This window comes from Pimephales promelas, chromosome 11 (assembly GCF_988280905.1).
Source record: "Pimephales promelas chromosome 11, fPimPro1.hap1.1, whole genome shotgun sequence".
NCBI lineage: Eukaryota > Metazoa > Chordata > Actinopteri > Cypriniformes > Leuciscidae > Pimephales > Pimephales promelas.
The window spans coordinates 32,231,828-32,250,573 of record NC_142779.1 but is presented as its reverse complement, the minus strand read 5'-3'; the positions used below and the strand labels follow the sequence as shown (position 1 = coordinate 32,250,573).

At 35.4% G+C, this 18,746-nt stretch overlaps 1 protein-coding gene across 6 annotated transcripts in view; it reads right to left on the bottom strand.

Moving 5' to 3' along the window:
- cul9 (cullin 9) overlaps window positions 1–18,746 on the bottom strand; it is a 71,901-nt gene that overhangs the window by 3,092 nt on the left and 50,063 nt on the right. For all 6 annotated transcript variants that reach the window (XM_089117295.1, XM_089117296.1, XM_039690554.2 and 3 more), the window contains 8 exons: window positions 16,075–16,447; window positions 13,502–13,642; window positions 13,240–13,404; window positions 8,048–8,211; window positions 6,563–6,656; window positions 4,589–4,663; window positions 4,388–4,498; window positions 4,166–4,283 (listed from right to left, as the gene is read on the bottom strand). In XM_089117295.1, the coding sequence (XP_088973421.1) occupies window positions 4,166–4,283; window positions 4,388–4,498; window positions 4,589–4,663; window positions 6,563–6,656; window positions 8,048–8,211; window positions 13,240–13,404; window positions 13,502–13,642; window positions 16,075–16,447 (1,241 nt within the window). The remainder of the gene's footprint in view (window positions 1–4,165; window positions 4,284–4,387; window positions 4,499–4,588; window positions 4,664–6,562; window positions 6,657–8,047; window positions 8,212–13,239; window positions 13,405–13,501; window positions 13,643–16,074; window positions 16,448–18,746) is intronic.

Here is an 18,746-nt window from a genome sequence, read left to right as displayed (position 1 = left end):
AATATCTTAAATATCTTAATTTGTGTTCCGAAGATGAACGAAGGTCTTACGGGGTTGGAACAACACGAGGGTGAGTAAATACTGACAGAATTTTCATTTTTGGGTGAACTAACCCTTTAAAAACACGGAAATCAATATGTGGCGGTCAGCGCTGATAATGTGGTGGGCTGCCACTAATAAATGTATGGGAAACACTGTACCGGTTATCACTCAGATAAACATAGATAGGCTATTTTAATACCGCCGTCTCCCTCATAGGAAACCTTGACATTTTTATTTTTAAAAATTGTGTTTGCTCCCTAGGTCAGGTTGCATCCCACAGCTCAACAACCTGCTCATCACCTTAACTTTCACTGCATTTGTAGTCAATGCCATATTATTCAGTTAACACTAATAAACGAACAGAACGGAAGTTAACTTTGGGCCAGCTCATCACCATGGCAACGCGCCTGATGAAAGCGTCTATACTGTCTTTGTCCAGAAAGGAAATAAAGACGTCATCAAAGCAGTCCATGTGACATCAGTGGGTTAGTTAGAGTGTTTTGAAGCATCGGAAATACATTTTGGTCCAAAAACTACGACTTTATTCAGCATTGTATTGTCTTCGGTTCTGTTGTTCAGTGACGCTGACGTGTGTCTGGTGCGTCCGTGTGTTTGGGTTCAAATAAATATGGCTGGGCAAAAAAAATGCAAGACTTCCTCTGTGTGGAAATCCTTAGATATGTTTGTGAAGATTGTTTTGTACAGCGTGCGTCTCCTTCAGACTGTAACCGAAGCTCAGCCGCACCAGACAGACATCAGCAGCGTCACTGAACGCGGATCCACAGCAGAACCGAAGACAATACAATCATTACAATGTTGAATAAAGTCGTAGTTTTTGGACCAAAATGTATTTCCGATGCTTCAAAACACTCTAACTAACCCACTGATGTCACATGGACTACTTTGATGACGTCTTTATTTCCTTTCTGGACAAGGACAGTATACCATACATACATGTTCAATGGAGGGACAGAAAGCCCTCAGACTAAAGGTCCTTTCACACTGGACGCGATTTTGACGCACGAATAATTCACGCGATGGTTTTATTTTTTGATCAGCTGTTTTGTAATGAGTGCTTCCACACTGAACGCGAATGTGCTGCGGCGAAAAAAAAACGACTTATTTATTTCACTTCGATGTCGATTTTTTTGTACTTTTGAGGTGAAAGAAAAAGTTTCAGCCAATCATATACAAGGAAACAAACTGCATCCTTTTATTTAATCGTCCTTTAAAGTCCCCATGAAATCAAAATTGACCATACTTACTTTGTTTGCCTAAATTGATCGTTTTGTGGTGAGCAATTCATACATGCAAGTCAATCCACACAAAAAAAATGTTTTGGCTTCATAATCTTTAATCAAATTTTGAAAATGCCCCTCCCCTATGCATTGGAGGACCTTGCCCGATGACGTAGGTTTTACGGTTTGGGTGTCTCCTTAACATCCATAACCACGCCCCTCCAACTGACAGCTGCTGTGTGTTTGCGAGCGCCGAGCGAGCATTAATTGACAGCGTGTGTAAACTTGCGTCATCCTCCATTTCAGAATGAAAACACCCATTTTTCTAGATCCAATCAGGTGCTAGTTGGAAAAAAAAGCCACGCCCACTATTTTGCCTCATTTAGTATTCCGTTTCTCTCTGAAATACGTCACAACACTGGAGAAAAGTCATTTGCAACTTCCGGTTCACGGGGACTTTAAATTACAATTCAAAAATAAAAAAATGTAATAAGAAAACATAGAAATTGCGGTTACTTTTGAGGCACAGACATCACTGGAGCCATCACAAACGAACTCTTCGTGGAGAGGGTGTTTGCTTTGATGAATGCTGCGTGGAAAGGAACCGTGCAACTGTGGACCTCTTTTAAAAAGCGAACTGAAAGTGAGCTACACCTGCCAGTAGTTACTGACATGTCCATAAGTAACGAGAAGGCCCTATCGAAGCTGCCAGATCAGACAAACAATATAAATTCAAGATGCACCAAAAATGAATGCGTTCTTACCGGATTCGATCAATCTTTCCTAATGGACTTATGTGCTTATTTGGAAATGAGCTTTTTAGTGATTGTTTTTTTTTAAATATATATAAAGCCTATTAACAATTTAAAGCACCATGTTAACATCACTGCAAAAAGACATCTAATTTAAAATCTATATTTGAAGAGTTCAGATGCAAAAGCCTCTAAGTGCCATTTGAAATTTTCTTCTTTAATGATGATTTTTATCAAGCTTGTATATTTAAGTTCAGTAATTTCACTTAAATGCCAAGGATAATTACCTATTAATTGTTATTTAAGTGAAATTACTGAACTTAAATATACAAGTTTGATAAAAATCATCATTAAAGAAGAAAATTTCAAATGGCATTTAGAGGCTTTTGCATCTGAACTCCTTATTTATTCACCTATAGTACGTTTTCTCCCTAGTGTCCTGCAAAATCAGGTCTGCTTTGGCAAAAGCGTCATTAATGACGCCTTGGGATGAGAATGCGTTGAATAGCCAGGTGTTCACCCTCGGCGCGAATGTTTTGGAATGTTGAAGCTCTGAACGTCGCAAATTCGCGTCGCGGCTTATGTGAATGGTTTTGATGCAAACTATTCTCACGCGAACTATTCGCTTTTCCGTTACGCGTCCGGTGTGAAAGGGCCTTTAATCTAAAATATCTTAAACTGTGGATGAACGGAGGTCTTACGGGCTTGGGGCGACATGAGAGAGAGTCATTAATGACATCATTTTCACTTTTGGGTGAACTAACCCTTTAATGAAAAACTAAATTCAAATAATCTGCTATATTCACAGCACATGCATGGCTTTGGATTTACTTAATTTACACACGTATTATTTTCGACATTTTTTTGTGGACAGAAGTTTACATTATTTCATAAGTGTTTCGGCAAAACAAAAGCATTTTGAATATCTAAAACTCAAGGATTTGAACGTGTAAAAGTGAAGCACGAATAGACATTAATATTAATATTGCAACTTGTAGTGAAAATAAAATTAGAATTATTAAAATATAAATTAATTTTACAGTACAAAACAACTACTACAATCAGTAATCTATTTAGGTCTTCATTGTTATAATTAGAATTGAAATAATAATAATAGTTATTATCAAATCTGAAAAAAAAAAGTGTGTGGTCTGTGTTGCATTCTAATTAGTGCAGGGCAACGATTAATCGCATCCAAAATAAAAGTGTGTGTTTTGTCGTAGAAATTTGAATAGATAAGATTAATTATGTTAACTAAGCATAAATTTCTGATTTTATATTTCCATCATGTAAAAAAAAATCTATGATACTTCCACTTTTTTGTTTCAAGATGACAAACTTTCCATTCTAGATCTAACAATAAAACAAGATAAATCTTAGTTCCTTTTATTTAGGATGTAGCCATGAGACAAACTTTCAATATGAGCTAACCATCTAACAAACTTCTGACTTCATGTAACCTTGGTCAATGTAACTTTGGAAATGAACGTTCTGTTCTTTTACTGTATTAAGACGTGATTGAAATGTTAACCCCTTACACACTGTTTTTGAGGATATAGGATATTTCTGCTGACGTCACTAACAAAGGATGGGGGGATGGGGTTGGCTTTAAACAATGTAACCAATCATACTGATAGTGTCACATGATCAGTGATCAGTCATGATGAGTCTGGCATTATCATATAAAACTTCTTTTTTGAAGTGGAGATTCTCTGAGGATTGCTGGAGAACTCCCAGCTGAAATAAAGAGCATCTGAAGGACATTTACTGGAATCTGTCTGTCATTTAAGCTGCGCAGCAAGAATAAGTTAGAATTATTAGCACCCAGTCGGCGTTGATGTGGAGGCGCACTAGCGTATAAGCGTAAGACTTGGCCGACTAGACCAAGTATTATTGGTAGGATAGTTAGGTTCAGGGGGAATCCATTTCAGTTTACACAGTGTATACATTCAAATATTTCTTAAATATATAACACACAGTCCACACATATAAACAGAAACCTTTATTTTGGATGCGATTAATCGACTCCCAGCACTAATTCTACTGTTTTTATTTTTTATATTTTTTTATATTTATCTTTCCCAAAAGAGAATGGTTTCTGATTGGCAGAGTTATCTTTGCCCTAACACTCACCAAGCAGGATCTGCAGGGCGTTAGTATGAAGGTCCAGAGCTTCCGTCTGCTGCTCCATCACATCCATCTTCTCAGTGTCCTGGTTGTAATAGCTGTACACACACGAGTACGCCAGCACCTACGAGACGGATTACACAAATACAACCATGAGGATAAAGAAAACAACTGAAAAGACTTGAGAAAAACAAAACAAAAAAACAACGCAATAATTAAGATTCTCACCTTTCGAGCTTGAGCAAGAATCTTACAGGCGTCGATCACAAACGTCAAAGACTTCATCTGTAAAGCTTCATTTATGGAAAACACCTTGTTCTCCAGGTTGATTGCAAAGTCCTGCAGAAAGCATTAGACAGATACTTACATACTCAACTTGTACAGAATTTCCGAAGTTCGTAATGAATGTGACGAACGGCTCTAACAAACCTTGGCTTGGTTATGAAACGTGCATCTCTCATTGTAGTCCTGGAACTTCTTCTCTTGCCTTGCAGCTTTACTCACCTGTGATTGCATATTAAGAGATATAGACAACTTTAAGGCAAGAAGTCTGAATGTTAAGTGTTTTGTGAAAATCAGAGATACTGATTTTAAATATTTGCATAATCAAACTTACCAACCATATACCAAATCAGTTACAGCAATCTTTAATGAATCTGCCTAAAACTAGTTCAGAAATCTAAATGTTTACAGAAGTCTTGTGTGGCCTTTTGCATGCGTTTATTTAAAATAAATATAGGTGGATAAATATAAATATATGTGTTCATTTAGTGAATAAAATTGTGGGAAACTACTTGATTATTTAAACTGTAATTTATTGACTTGCAACAATTGAGAAACACTGGTTTAAAGCAAGAAGTCGTGTAGCCAAAAAAGAAATAACGTCAGAAAACGCAATTGTAAATGCTTTTCTGATGCAAGATGCACTTTTGAAAGCCTTTCGTCAGACGCAGTTTAGAGTGCCTGAGAAAAGCGTGTTGTCCTGATTCACTATCTGCAGTCAGATGAGATGTTGTCAGGTCAGTCAATGGCCATAATTGTTTTGAAGTTGCATCTGAATTGTCTGAATTGCTAAGTTAAATGACAGATATTTCTTTTTCCAATTTAAACTATTCCTTTAATGGGGTTTTGTTTTATTTAATATGGAAATGTTTTCACATTTATATGAAATGGAAATATAAATAAGTAAAACGACCAGTAGGTGAAATTAAATGAACAAGTCATCGAGTCATTCTGGAATAAATACCGTTAATTCATTCAGGAATAAAGTACCTCTTTAGGAGTAAGACACTGAATCATTGGTTGAATCATTCATTAAAACTGCAGAATCATTTAGTAATGGATGTAGTACAGTACTTGTGTGTATGTCATTTATGTCAACATTTTTGAAAAAATAAATCTGCTAGGTTCAAATCAGGTAAAAACACTTTAAATCTACTCCATTTTTGGTTGCAATTATTAATTCTCTAATATTAGTTTATTAATTCTCTAATATTATCACCCTTTTAAGCCACGGAAGAAAACAGTGAAACATTATAGTGTGTATATATATATATATATATATATATATATATATATATATATATATATATACTTAAAACAATTTTATTCATTTATATATTAAAAAAATATGTTTCAAGTGTATATATATAATTTTTACATGGCTCTGTAGAATACTTGATTCTGATTGGTCAATAGCGACATCCAGCGGTAAGTTATTCCCAGATAACGTATGTATTACATGCAAACATATGTATTTGGTGAGCTAATAAAGTATTAACTCAGTCTAATCAATATTTTTTAGGTACAATTATTTAATTATGACATCCAGTATTGTGGACTCGCTCTCCCGTTTCATGCAAACGCGCTGCTGCCATTTTGTGACTACTGTTTTGTACACTGTTGGATTATGAGATACCAACAGGTATGAATTTAAAACAGTATAATCTGAAATCAATACATCTTATCCCCATAATTATTTATGTGGCGAAATGCTGTGTAATAAGTGGTGTGACTGTATACCGTATCTCTTAAATGTCCGTCTAGTTTGAACTTGCCGCTGCAACTGCTCTCTCCATGAAAGCTTTGCATTTAAAGACCTGATAAAACATTTAAACTTTACCCAGATCTAATTATTTACTTATGTGGCAAGTACCCGTGATGTACATCCAGCCGTTTGTTATTGCAGAATGACCCCCTTCAGGGCAGGCTGATTAAGTCCTCATCACCCTGTCGGGGGTTATTTTGAGAGAAACACTGGCTGGATGTACATTATCCCTTACATAATGTTTCACCCAGCCCTAAGCATTTTAACCCAGAGGGACAAGACTGGTTTAGCTGCAACCTTATTTCACAGGTACATCGACAAGATCATATTGCAATCAGTCTTTAGAAGATCCTTACCATGGCTGAGCAGTTATAATAATCTTTATGTGTTGGTTTCCATGGCTTCAGACATCTCCAGCAAAACCCATGATTACATTTGGCACATGTCATACTACATGGAGAGAGATAGAAGGTAGAAATTCAGTATTGAAGTTAACTGTTGCATAGTTCTTCAATTTAAAACAAAAACGAGATAATACACATTCTAAGTAAGGATGCACGATATATCGGCCACTATATCAGTCAATACCTCCGGAAAAACGTGATTATGGGATCGCATGCATAAGTCTGCATATTTATGCGGGGGCATTTTTTCAAATGCACCACACTTTCGCCACATAAACAGGCCATTTCCGTGCAAAATATGCAGGGCTTGCATGATTTCATAATCCTCGCATTTTCATTGCAAAAAAGTTTGCTTCACACAATAGCAGCCGATTCCCCCTGTTGCCATGGGAACGTTTATGAAGTGACGTACTTGCGCGACGTGAACATCATCGAAAAGCTGTAAAACAGGAGCACACAGAACTTACTTGACTCATAAATGTTTTGTAAGTTTGATATTTTTATTAAAGGGATACTCCACTTTTTTTGGAAATAGGCTCAATTGTCCAAATCACCCAGAGTTAAACAGTTGAGTTTAACCGTTTTCGAATCCATTCAGCTGATTTTCTGATATTTAGAAGAATATCAATAACCAGACAGTTTCTGGTCCCAGTCAAAGGGAATTTGGGAATTTTTGCAAGTTCCCGCAATTGCATTGCATAAAATTGCATAAATATCCCGTATATTACATCGCATTTTTTAAAGAAAATGGGCCGCATAATGAAGGATTTTCCCCCGTAACAATCAAAAAAAAAAAAAAAAACTCTACGTTTTTCTGGAAGGACTGATCAACACCCTCAGACGATATTTGTTCATTTTTAATGTTATCCTTATCGGCCCGATAAAAAAAAACTTGGCCGATATATTAAAACCAATAAATAATTGGATTTTTCCTCCAGCTGAGGGACTTCAGATGTGCAACACTGTTCACCATGATTATTTTGATTGGCTTGAAATATGATTGAAATCACTTTTCATTTTTGAAATCCAAGGAAAGTAAAGGTTAGTGCATCGTAAATCTGTCATACAGGCTACATAAAATTATATATAGAACATCATTAGAATTATGTACTTAGGACATGGATTTTTAATGGTGAGGCTTTTGTTTTCATAGTAACGCTCTCAAAAATTATATAAACAAATTGCGCTTAGATTTATCAGCCAATATATCGGTTATCAGCTTTTAAATATAAAGACTTATCGGCATCGACCAAAATCTGAATATCGGTGCATCCCTAATTCTCTGATTTGACGATTTCATAATAAACAACAACAAAAAAAAAAAATTTAAAAGGAATAACGAAAAGCAGTTTAGTTCAAAAAGTAAACAAAGCAATTGGACATCGTTAAGCATTCTGCAGCGGTCGTGATGAAACGGATTAGTGGATGTACACTCACTGTAGGCATCCCTCATTCTTCTCAATCTGAGCCTGGCAGCTGGGGCATCGTTTGGATATAAGTTTGGCCAGATGTTTACTCTGTGCTTCCATACTCATTCCCTCATAATAGCCTCCATCATCCATCCATTGGGACATGTGACTGCAGCTGGCTGGGTAGTGCGCCTGATGGTTGAATGAGAGAGATTGAGGCATGATTACACAGCACAAGCACCGGTGTTAATCGCACTTATTTCAGAAAACCAAGGCTTACTTTTAAAGCTTATTAGGTGTATCTCACAATACTCATGTAACCTCCTCTTAATTTCCATTATTCACCCTGGAAGATTTTTTATTAAACCTAATATAAATTAATTAATCATATAATCAAAGTGAATATAGCCATTTATGTTAAAACATTATTCTACTATTATAGTCAAATTTAACTATGTGTGTAGAGGCATATAAGAAAATTGAAAGCTCTCACATATTTGTAATTAAGAAGAAAAATCATGAGATAATCTTGTGCTGATGACATGTGATGAACTGTGCTGTCCTCTTTGTGCTACCATCATACGAGAAAGCGTGATGAACTGAAGTCTCTTGTTTCACAGCATAGGTTTATTGGATTACAATATTGGAGTACATAACTTCAAATGCGACAAACCCTTATACCATTCTGTCCCAAAGTCCACAGAATGCATCATGGGTCTCCGAAATGGATTTGGCGAATGCATTTTTCAGTATGCCAGTTTTGGTTTGCATTTAATTTCAATGGCGAGGCATATACCTTTACAAGATTGTGTTATTGCAAGATTGAAGGTTATTGTGAATCACCAACAATTTACAATGAGGAACATACATAAAGGCGAAGTCTTGAATCACTGACTCTGATCCCAGGCACAACTCCGTTACAAATGTTGAGGATCTTTTCATTTGTGCATGTGATGAACAAACATGTGACTGACAGTGTGACTCTCTTGAAGCATTTGGCGAGAGAGGGCCACAAGGTCAGTATGTCAAAAATGTAATTTGTGAAACAGGAAGTGACCTTCTTAGGTCATGTCGTAACACCACAAAGCAAGCCCCTATCTGACAAAAGGGTGCAAGCTATTAGAGGGAACTAAACAAATGATGCTCTCATTGTTGGGGATGTGTTCCTATTGTCAAACCTTTATTCCAAATTATGCTATTGTAGAGCATCCCCTGAAAGCACTGACTGTGGAATAATATCACTGTTGTTTGACTGCTATTGACTAGGGGTGTAACGATACCAGGGATTAAAGTGAAAAAAATTCTTCTGACTGAAATTTTTTTCAGGCCAAGTCATATTCCTGTCACTTTATTTAAATAGTCGAGACCAATAGCGTTTTAAGGGGAGATGTTTAAAACCGATCTACTGCCAGTTTGCGTAATTTAAAAGCTATTTTAATCTATGAAAAACAATTACTTATCTTGACAAATAATCAACCATATACATAACTTTTCAGTGCATGTTTTTATTTATCTTATGAGACCAAACAATGCTAAACTATATTAATATATAGTTTGTGCCATGGCAAATCGTTTTGGCTGAGGGCAAAGTGAAGTTTTATAACTTTATTATGCATGTAGGCTATTTAACTTTAACTTTGTAGCCTATTAGAGAGCTGACTTATGTTTAACTGAATCGTTTGCTTTATTTCTCATTGTATAGCTTATTATAGCCTACCTATTAGGCTACTTATACTTTTGAACGGGATATTAGCATTAAAACTGACATTTAACAAAAAAGAGACATGGTTGTGTAATTTTATATATTCTAAAATATATAAAATATTATATTACTATGCATTCTCTTCACTGTATGTGTACGCATAATACAATAAAACGATACAATCCTGTCTGTTTGTTAAATGTCAGTTTTAATGATAAATAATGTTTCATATTTTTAAAATGAAAACAAAAAGAAGCAGGTTTGTGTTTTAGCTATATTTCGTGTTGTTATAAATATATGATGATCAATGTGCGTTGCCTGAACCACATTTGTGTGGCCATTTATATGTTTATGATAATAATTATGTTCATTTATAAATGAAAAGAGGCAGAGTGGTGTTGATGAAAAAAGGCAGAGTTGATAACCGGAGTAGCCGCGTGCTGAGTGACGCGATCAAGAACGCGCTGTTAGCAGCGTCCTCGGAAGTTTGTTCTCCCGAGTCGAACTTGGCAAGTCCGAACTACCAAGGACGCGAGTCCGAAGTTTGCGTACTTGATATTGAGAAACGACGTTCGGTTTTCTATCATGGACCGAGCTGTAGCCTCGCCTGACAAGATTGAGTGAACAGGGAGCAGTTTTTCCGTGAGCGGGAATTGAAAAACCGGAGTGGACCATGAGCAAAGTGATTACAGAATGCTTAGAGTGGAAAGAGAACGTGCTTTCGCTCCACTCCAGGCTTTATCACATCCCCCCTCAGCAGGGTGAATACGCATCATCTTTCCTTAATTTAAGACCTATTTAAACTAAAATTAAGACATTTATCACACTGTTTGCGAAATGAAAGCCTATTTACGGCCTTAAAATTATGAAAAGTTAATTAAGACATAAGGACAGACGGGAATCCTGCAATTGACGGATATCCGTCATAGACTCGCTGCAATTAACGGAAATCCGTCGTAGCGACGGAGAACTTTAATCCCTGCGGTACACAAAAATCACGGTTCGGTACGTACCTCGGTTTTGAAGTCACGGTTCGGTACGTTTTCGATACAGCAAAAAGAAAGAAATGCCAGAGAAATTTCCTATTTGTTTAAAGAAAATCTATTTTTAAATAAGTGCGAGTTTTCCTAGATCTTGAAACTTTCAGGTTTATAAATGGGGGTCATCTTTGAAGGATGAACAAATAATGTTTTGGTCATCACATTAAAAATAACATTTAAATATATATTTATTTAAATGTTATTTTTAATGTGATGACCAAAACATTATTTGTTCATCCTTCAAATTTTATTTAGATAATGTTTGAATTTTGAAGTGCTGGAAAAAGATTTGTGAATTACTTGAAAGCATTTCACCATTCCAGCCAAACTGGTTCCAGTTAGTGTTACTATATTAAGGGGTTAGTTCACCCAAAAATGAAAATTAAGTCATTAATTACTCACCCCCATGCTGTACCAACCCCGTAAGACCTTCGTTCATCTTTGGAACACAAATAAAGATATTTTTGATTGAATCTGAGAGCTGGATCAGTCCTAGATAGACTGCCTAAGGGACTGGCTCTTGACGGCCCATAAAGTCATTAAAGAAAAGGTTTAAATATTCCATGTGCCTACAGCGGCTCAATTATAAGTTTATCAAGCGACGAGACTACTTTTTGTGCAAAAAAAAAAACATAAATAACGACTTTATTCGACTATTCCATTACTTCCTTATGGGCGCATGCGCGAGAACTGAGACGAGGACATTCTCCTTCGACTTGTTACCGGCTGCTCACCGCTTAGGAGTTTTACCGCCCCCTTGATTGATGACCTTGATTTCTCCGACTCCTTACAGAGCATGCAGTCTTTTAATTAAGACACAGAGAAGTCTGTTTGGAGGAAATGTGGCTGCTGTATTAAAGAAGCGATTTACCCAAAGGTTTACCGAAACATTTCTTCAACCACTATGATAAATGATTTGTAAAAAAAAAAAGTTTGCTTTGGATATTGTTTGGCAAACCCATTTATGGGAACGGAAGGGGTTAAACAATGGAGTTGTGTGTGTGAACATGACATTTTGTAAAGAAATAGCTTCTCTCCTATATAACATTTATGTTCAGGTGAAAGCAGCTCAAGGAAAAGCAGCTGATAAACCACTGCACAACAACAAACCAGGAGATTTATGAAGTTATTAGGGGATTATGAAAATCTGACAGTTCTTGTTCAAATTATAACTATTTTGGGTTAGTAATTAACAAGGCTAATGAGTATTAGTACAAGGCTAACAAAGTTTAGGTTTGTTTAATTTTATGTTTTAAAATTTGTTTTATTTTATGTTCTATTATTTTATTTTTCATGTGGGCTATACTGTGTTGGAAATGGCACTGAAAATGATAATGATGAAATTAACAAGATATGTTCATTATTAGAAATCAAATGATAATTTGAACACGATTGTCAAGAAAAGACACTGGAGTTGCTCTGTAGACCAACTCGCCTTTATATCTCTGATCTTTTACACAGGCAGCAAAAGCCATAAAATCAAAATGTACTCTTTTTTTTACTGTATTACAGCAAAAAGAGTGCAAAACAATAAAATATTTTGTTTTCTTATTTAAATCAGCATAACTTAAAAGCCAATAAAACAAATACTACCATGATTTAAAAACAATTTGTAATTAAGCTTCATTGTCGCAATGCAATGAAAAACATCTTTAATGGACCCAAAATACTAATGGTCAAAAGTTTGGAACAATTCAACTTTTATGCTCACAATGGCTACATTTATTTGATCAAAAATAAGGTAACAACTGTAAATACTGTGAAATAGTATTGGAATTTAAGGTTTTCAATTTAAATACATTTTAAAATGTAATTTATTGATCTAAAGCTAATTTTCCATCATCATTACTCCAGTCTTCAGTGTCACACGATCCTTCAGAAATCCTTAATAAATGATTTGCTGCTCAAGAAACATTTCTTATTATTATTATCAATGTTGAAAACAGTTGTGGAAACTGTGATACACTACCATTCAAAGGTTTAGAGTAAGTGCAATAAAAAGGGGAAAAAAATACATAAATTAACACTTGTATTCATCAAGAATGAATTAAACGAACACTTATATTCATAAAGAATGAATTAAATAGATCAAAAGTGACAGAAATATTTTGCAATATTATAAATGTCTATACTATTTCATATAAATATAAATAGTATACACATATAAATAGTATATGATAGTAATAGAGCAGCAAATCAGCACAAGGATCATGTGACACTGAAGACTGGATGAGAGGAATCAATTATACATTCTACAATAAATAAAAATAGCAAACAGTTTTTATTTTAACAATATTAATATGTTTAACTGTTGTTGTTTTTAAACCAAATAAATGCAAACTTTTGACCAGTAGTGTCTAGGGTGTGTATAGAAGTGTATAGTGTATTTATTTTCAGTTGAAATATGACCAGCTCATGTTCTCAACAAGTTTCTCTCTACATCAGTAGCAAGACTGTAGCATTAGTTAGGCAGATTACCTCTGGGAAGTTGCAGCTGAAACAGGAAGACCAGCAGCACTTTGAGCAGGTTCCCACGCTGCCGATGTTCTCCTTGCACAGGATCTGGTCACAGCCCTGAGGGTTGGTACACCAGGTCAGGTTGGAGCAGCTCTCCACGAAGCCTCGCAGAAGAGCACTTTCATACTGCAGGAGAACACACACCATACAAACTCATTCTCAGATCTCTCAACACACTGTGAGTGAGTGAGTGTGTGCGCGAGAGAGTGTACTCTGCACATACTTTGGCAATGGTGTCCTTATCAGTGAGGATGTTGTGGAAGAACTTCGAGGTTGGCTGAGCCCGACAGTCTGTGATGGGACAGTCGCAGTTCATGACCAGATTCTGTTCGATACGAGCACTGAGGTACTCCTGCCAGCACGACTAACGGGAGACAGAGGAATGGCATGACAACACAACTGTAAACGCACAGTGCAGCATAGTGTCACATGTAGCAAAAGATATTAGGTTATTGATCAATACACATGAGCTATGCTGACATATTGAATGTAATTATGTCAGAATAATATATATATACACATACCATGCATTTACCATGCATTATACCATAACGTCAGAATATGGTATATCTCCCCAAAAATAACAAAATTCAATTTGTTCACATGAACATGTCTTTTTCTTCCAAGAAACTGACTAAAATATTTGTGATCCACTTGCAGTAAACAAAATCAAACGCATCTAGAAAATCATAGCTCATCATAGCATAAAATACAGGCACTGGAAGTCTTTCAAAAGTTTGAGGTTGGTAAGAGTTGAATGGTTTATAAACTTATGCTTAACAAGACTGCATTTATTTGATCAAAAATAAGGGGTAAAACAATAATATTCTAAAACATTATTACAATAGAGTGGCCCAGGTGACATCAGAACCCAGACTAATTCACCACTGGTTCCTTCAAGGTTTTCCTATGGGGTTATATAATGCTTTTTTTGATTTATGTCTAGAATAAAGACTGTGGTAAATTGAATATACTTTGACGTTTTGTTCTACAACATATATCGCACTCACATAGTGAAAATGCGAATTCAGAAGCATTTAAATCAGCAGTGAATTAGACTTTCGGGTTCTGACGTAAAAACTGGCACCGTCCACTACATTTTTTTAATATATATATATATATATATATATATATTATATATATATATATATACACATTTTAAAATGCAATTTATTCCTGATACAAAGTTGAATTTTCAGCAGTCATCAGTCACATGATCCTTCAGAAATCATTCTAATACGCTATTTTGCTACTTAAGAATAATTTTTTATTATCATCAATGTTGGAAACATTTGTGCAATGTAATACTGTGATTCTTTTGTTTTTTATTTTTCATGAAAAGAAAATTAAAGCAGCATTTATTTGAAAAAGTACGGAAGTGTATTGCATTCACTTGGAAAAAAAAATCTATTCGTTTTTCTGAATTAAAGAGTTAATTATCTCAGAATTACGAGATAATTTTTCATGGAAAAAGTTTTTGCTCTGCTTTTCTGAATTACCAAGTTAATTATCTCAGAATTAGGAGATCATTTTTCATGGAAAAACTTTTTGCTCTGTTTTCCTGAATTATAAGTTAATTATGAGATCATTTTTAATGGAAAAAAGCTTTTGCTCTGTTTTTCTGAATTAACGAGTTAATTATCTCAGAATTAGGAGATAATTTTTCATGGAAAAAAGTTTTTGCTCTGCTTTTCTGAATTACCAAGTTAATTATCTCAGAATTACAAGATCATTTTTCATGGAAAAAGTTTTTGCTCTGTTTTCCTGAATTATAAGTTAATTATGAGATCATTTTTAATGGAAAAAAGCTTTTGCTCTGTTTTTCTGAATTAACGAGTTAATTATCTCAGAATTACGAGATAATTTTTTCTTGGAAAAAAGTTTTTGCTCTGCTTTTCTGAATTACCAAGTTAATTATCTCTGAATTATGAGATAATTTTTCATGGGGAAAGGTTTTGCTCTGTTTTTCTGAATTAACGAGTTAATTACCTCAGAATTACGAGATACTTTTTCATGGAAAAAGCTTTTGCTCTGCTTTTCTGAATTAACAAGTTAATTATATCTGAATTATGAGATAATTTTACATGGGGAAAGTTTTTGCTCTGTTTTTCTGAATTAACGAGTTAATCATCTCTGAATTATGAGATAATTTTTCATGGAAAAAGCTTTTGCTCTGCTTTTCTGAATTGGCAAGTTAATTATCTCTGAATTATGAGATAATTTTTCATGGAAAAAGCTTTTGCTCTGCTTTTCTGAATTAACAAGTTAATTATCTCTGAATTATGAGATAATTTTTCATGGGAAAAGTTTTTGCTCTGTTTTTCTGAATTAACGAGTTAATCATCTCAGAATTATGAGATAATGTTTCATGGAAAAAAGTTTTTGCTCTGCTTTTCTGAATTAACGAGTTAATCATCTCAGAATTATGAGATAATGTTTCATGGAAAAAAGGTTTTGCTCTGCTTTTCTGAATTAACGAGTTAATTATCTCGAGTTATATATTTTTCTTGAAAAACATTTTTTTCCACTCTGTTTTTATGAATTAATGAGTTATAATTTGAGATAATCAAGTCATTCATTCAGAAAAAAACATGGAAAAAACTTTTTTCCATTAAAAATTCTCTCATAATAAACTCATAATTCAGAAAAACAGAGTAGATTTTTGTTCCCACAAGCGAATGCAATACGCTTCCGTAATAAAGAAATCTTTTGTAACAAAAAAAAGAAAAAAATGTGCACTCCTCCCAAACTTTTGTCCAGTAGTGTATTGTGAGAAGGCTTTAATCGCACACTCACCCTGCAGCAGTAGTGCATGCAGCAGAGCATAGGAGGGGGGTCACTCTCTTTGGACTGGGAAAGGCACACGGGGCATTGGGCCACAGGGCCCGGGGCCGGCTGGGGGTTGCGGATCTTGAGGCCGGCAGCCAGGACCAGGGCGTCTGGGTCGTCAGTGTAGCGCTGGATCAACAAGTCCACGTTCCATTTGCAATGTATGAGCAGATGCTCGGCCCGGTCCAAATCCAGGCTGAGGGTTCCCGCCACCTGCTGGACGGTGCGCTGCATCAGCTGCTTCACCTCCTCTTGAGTCATAGTGCGCCCCATGGAGAACAGCACCGCCTCCAGCACGCCGTCCTCCGGGTGCTGCGGGGGATCTATCAGGCCTCCCAGGCTGCAGAGGGACATGCACACAGACGCACACACACATATAAAACGTCATTATATGGACTTGAGACACACGAGTTTCTCAGGAAAGAGCATTTAGATTCTTAACAACAGGCCTAGACAGAATCTGCAGAGCTTTCCACATTTAGACATGGAAACATTTATAGCACTACACTTCCATTGGTAGCGGACACAAGTCCTCCAATTTCTGTGAACAGTGCTATTCCATGTGGACTCGCTCAATAATACTCATTAACACATAAAAGCTACATTTATCCTGATCAAATATAGACTTGATGTTCATCGGTTTTTAATAAGGTACCAACAGAATGATTTCTCTGTATTGATATAAAAATCATAAAATTTGTATGAAATATAAGCTTTAAAAGTATTCAAATGGGCACATCCTGAATAAATTTGGGGATAAAAACCTATTTTAGATAAGTATGAATGTGTGAATTACAAAATACTGATTCATACAGCTAAATAAAAAGATTAATTATTTTTTACATAGAATAAATGAGCAACAAACATGATTGAAAATTTAAAATATCTTTATTTTTTATGTATTAAACATAATATCACCTTAAATCACCCTTTTCAACATATCTATGCTAAAATTCTGTGCTGAAACATAAGTATTTGATTTTTATTTAAAAAAAAATGTAGACAAAAAAAAAAGAACAAATCCCTAGGAGACGGACTCCTTTACGGCTAGCTCACCCAAAACTAAAAGTTCTGTCATCATTTACTCAGATTTTATTCCAAAGCCATTAGACTTTTGTTACTCTTCAAAACAGATTTAATTTAGTCCTTTATACATACAGGTATATAAACATTAAAGGAGTAGTTCACTTCTAAAAAAACTATTGCTGATAATTTACTCAGCCCCATGTCATCCAAGATATCCATGTCTTTCTTTCTTCAGTCGAAAAGAAATTAGGGTTTTTGATGAAAACATTCCAGGATTTTCTCCATATAATGGACTTCAATGGGAACCAAACGGTTCAAGGTCCAAATGAGAGTTTCAGTGCAAACTGCAAAGTGCTTTAAACGATTTCAGACGATGAATAAGGGTCTTATCTAGGAGAGTCACGAACGCGCATCACAGAACAGAGCAAGGCGAGCATTTGTGCTTATAAAACGTAAACTTTTTTATTTATTTTTGAAATGACGGATCGTTTCACTAGACCCTTATTCATCGTCTGGAATCGTTTAAATCCCTTTGAACAGTTTGCAGTTTGCACTGAAACGGTCTTTTGGACCTTGAACCATTTGGTTCCCAATGAAGTCCATTATATGGAGAAAAAAATCCTGGAATGTTTTCATCAAAAACGTTCATTTCTTTTCGACTGAAAAAGAAGGACATGGACATCTTGGATGACATGGGGGTGAGTAAATTATCAGCAAAAGTTTTTTTTTTAAAAAGTGAACGAATCCTTTAACACACAGAGCACACTGAATATGGTAAACAGAAGCTCAAACGCTCTTGTTTGACACGCAACAACCAATGAGGTTAGAATGACGTCACTCAAGTACCATAGTTAATGTGCTCTATTGCATGTGCATTGATCAATGTTAATATGTGAATAATAGCCTAAATCTTTAGAAGACTTGGATTAAACCACTCAATTAATATCGATTCCTTTTATGAACTTTTTAACAGTGTTGTAGTCGAGACCACCTCACTCGAGTCCGAGTCGACACCGAGACCAGAGAGAGTCGAGACCGAGTCAAGACCGAGTCCATAGAGAGTCGAGTCCGAGACCAGAGACGGTCGAGTCCGAGTCGAGACCGAGACCAGTGAGGGTTGATTACCTAATTTACTTTTATTTACTTAGGGAAATCCTTTTTTTTTTTACTGAATTTACTTAGAGTTTAAAAAATATAATCAGTTTAGGGTAAAAAGGCCACATAGTAGGTGGTGTTAAAGGTAATTTTATTACAATTTGTCATGCGCAGTTGCGCACTAGAAAATCACCAATCACTGGGCGTGTCAATCAATTTAAAGAAATATTTGATTAACATACATTAATAATCATGAAAAATATTTTTAATTGAACTCGAGTGGACTCGGGAATAATTCCGAGTCCTAAAAAAAAAATGTTCGAGTACGAGTCAATTCCGAGTCCAAATGCACACGAGTCCATGACAAGACCAAGACCATTAAAATATGGTCTCGAGACCGAGTCCGAGACGAGTCCGAGTCTCGAGTACTACAACACTGCTTTTTAACACATGAATGTTTTAGTTGAATGAACTTTCAATGGAGGGAGATTAAGATATAATACAAAAAATATCTTCAT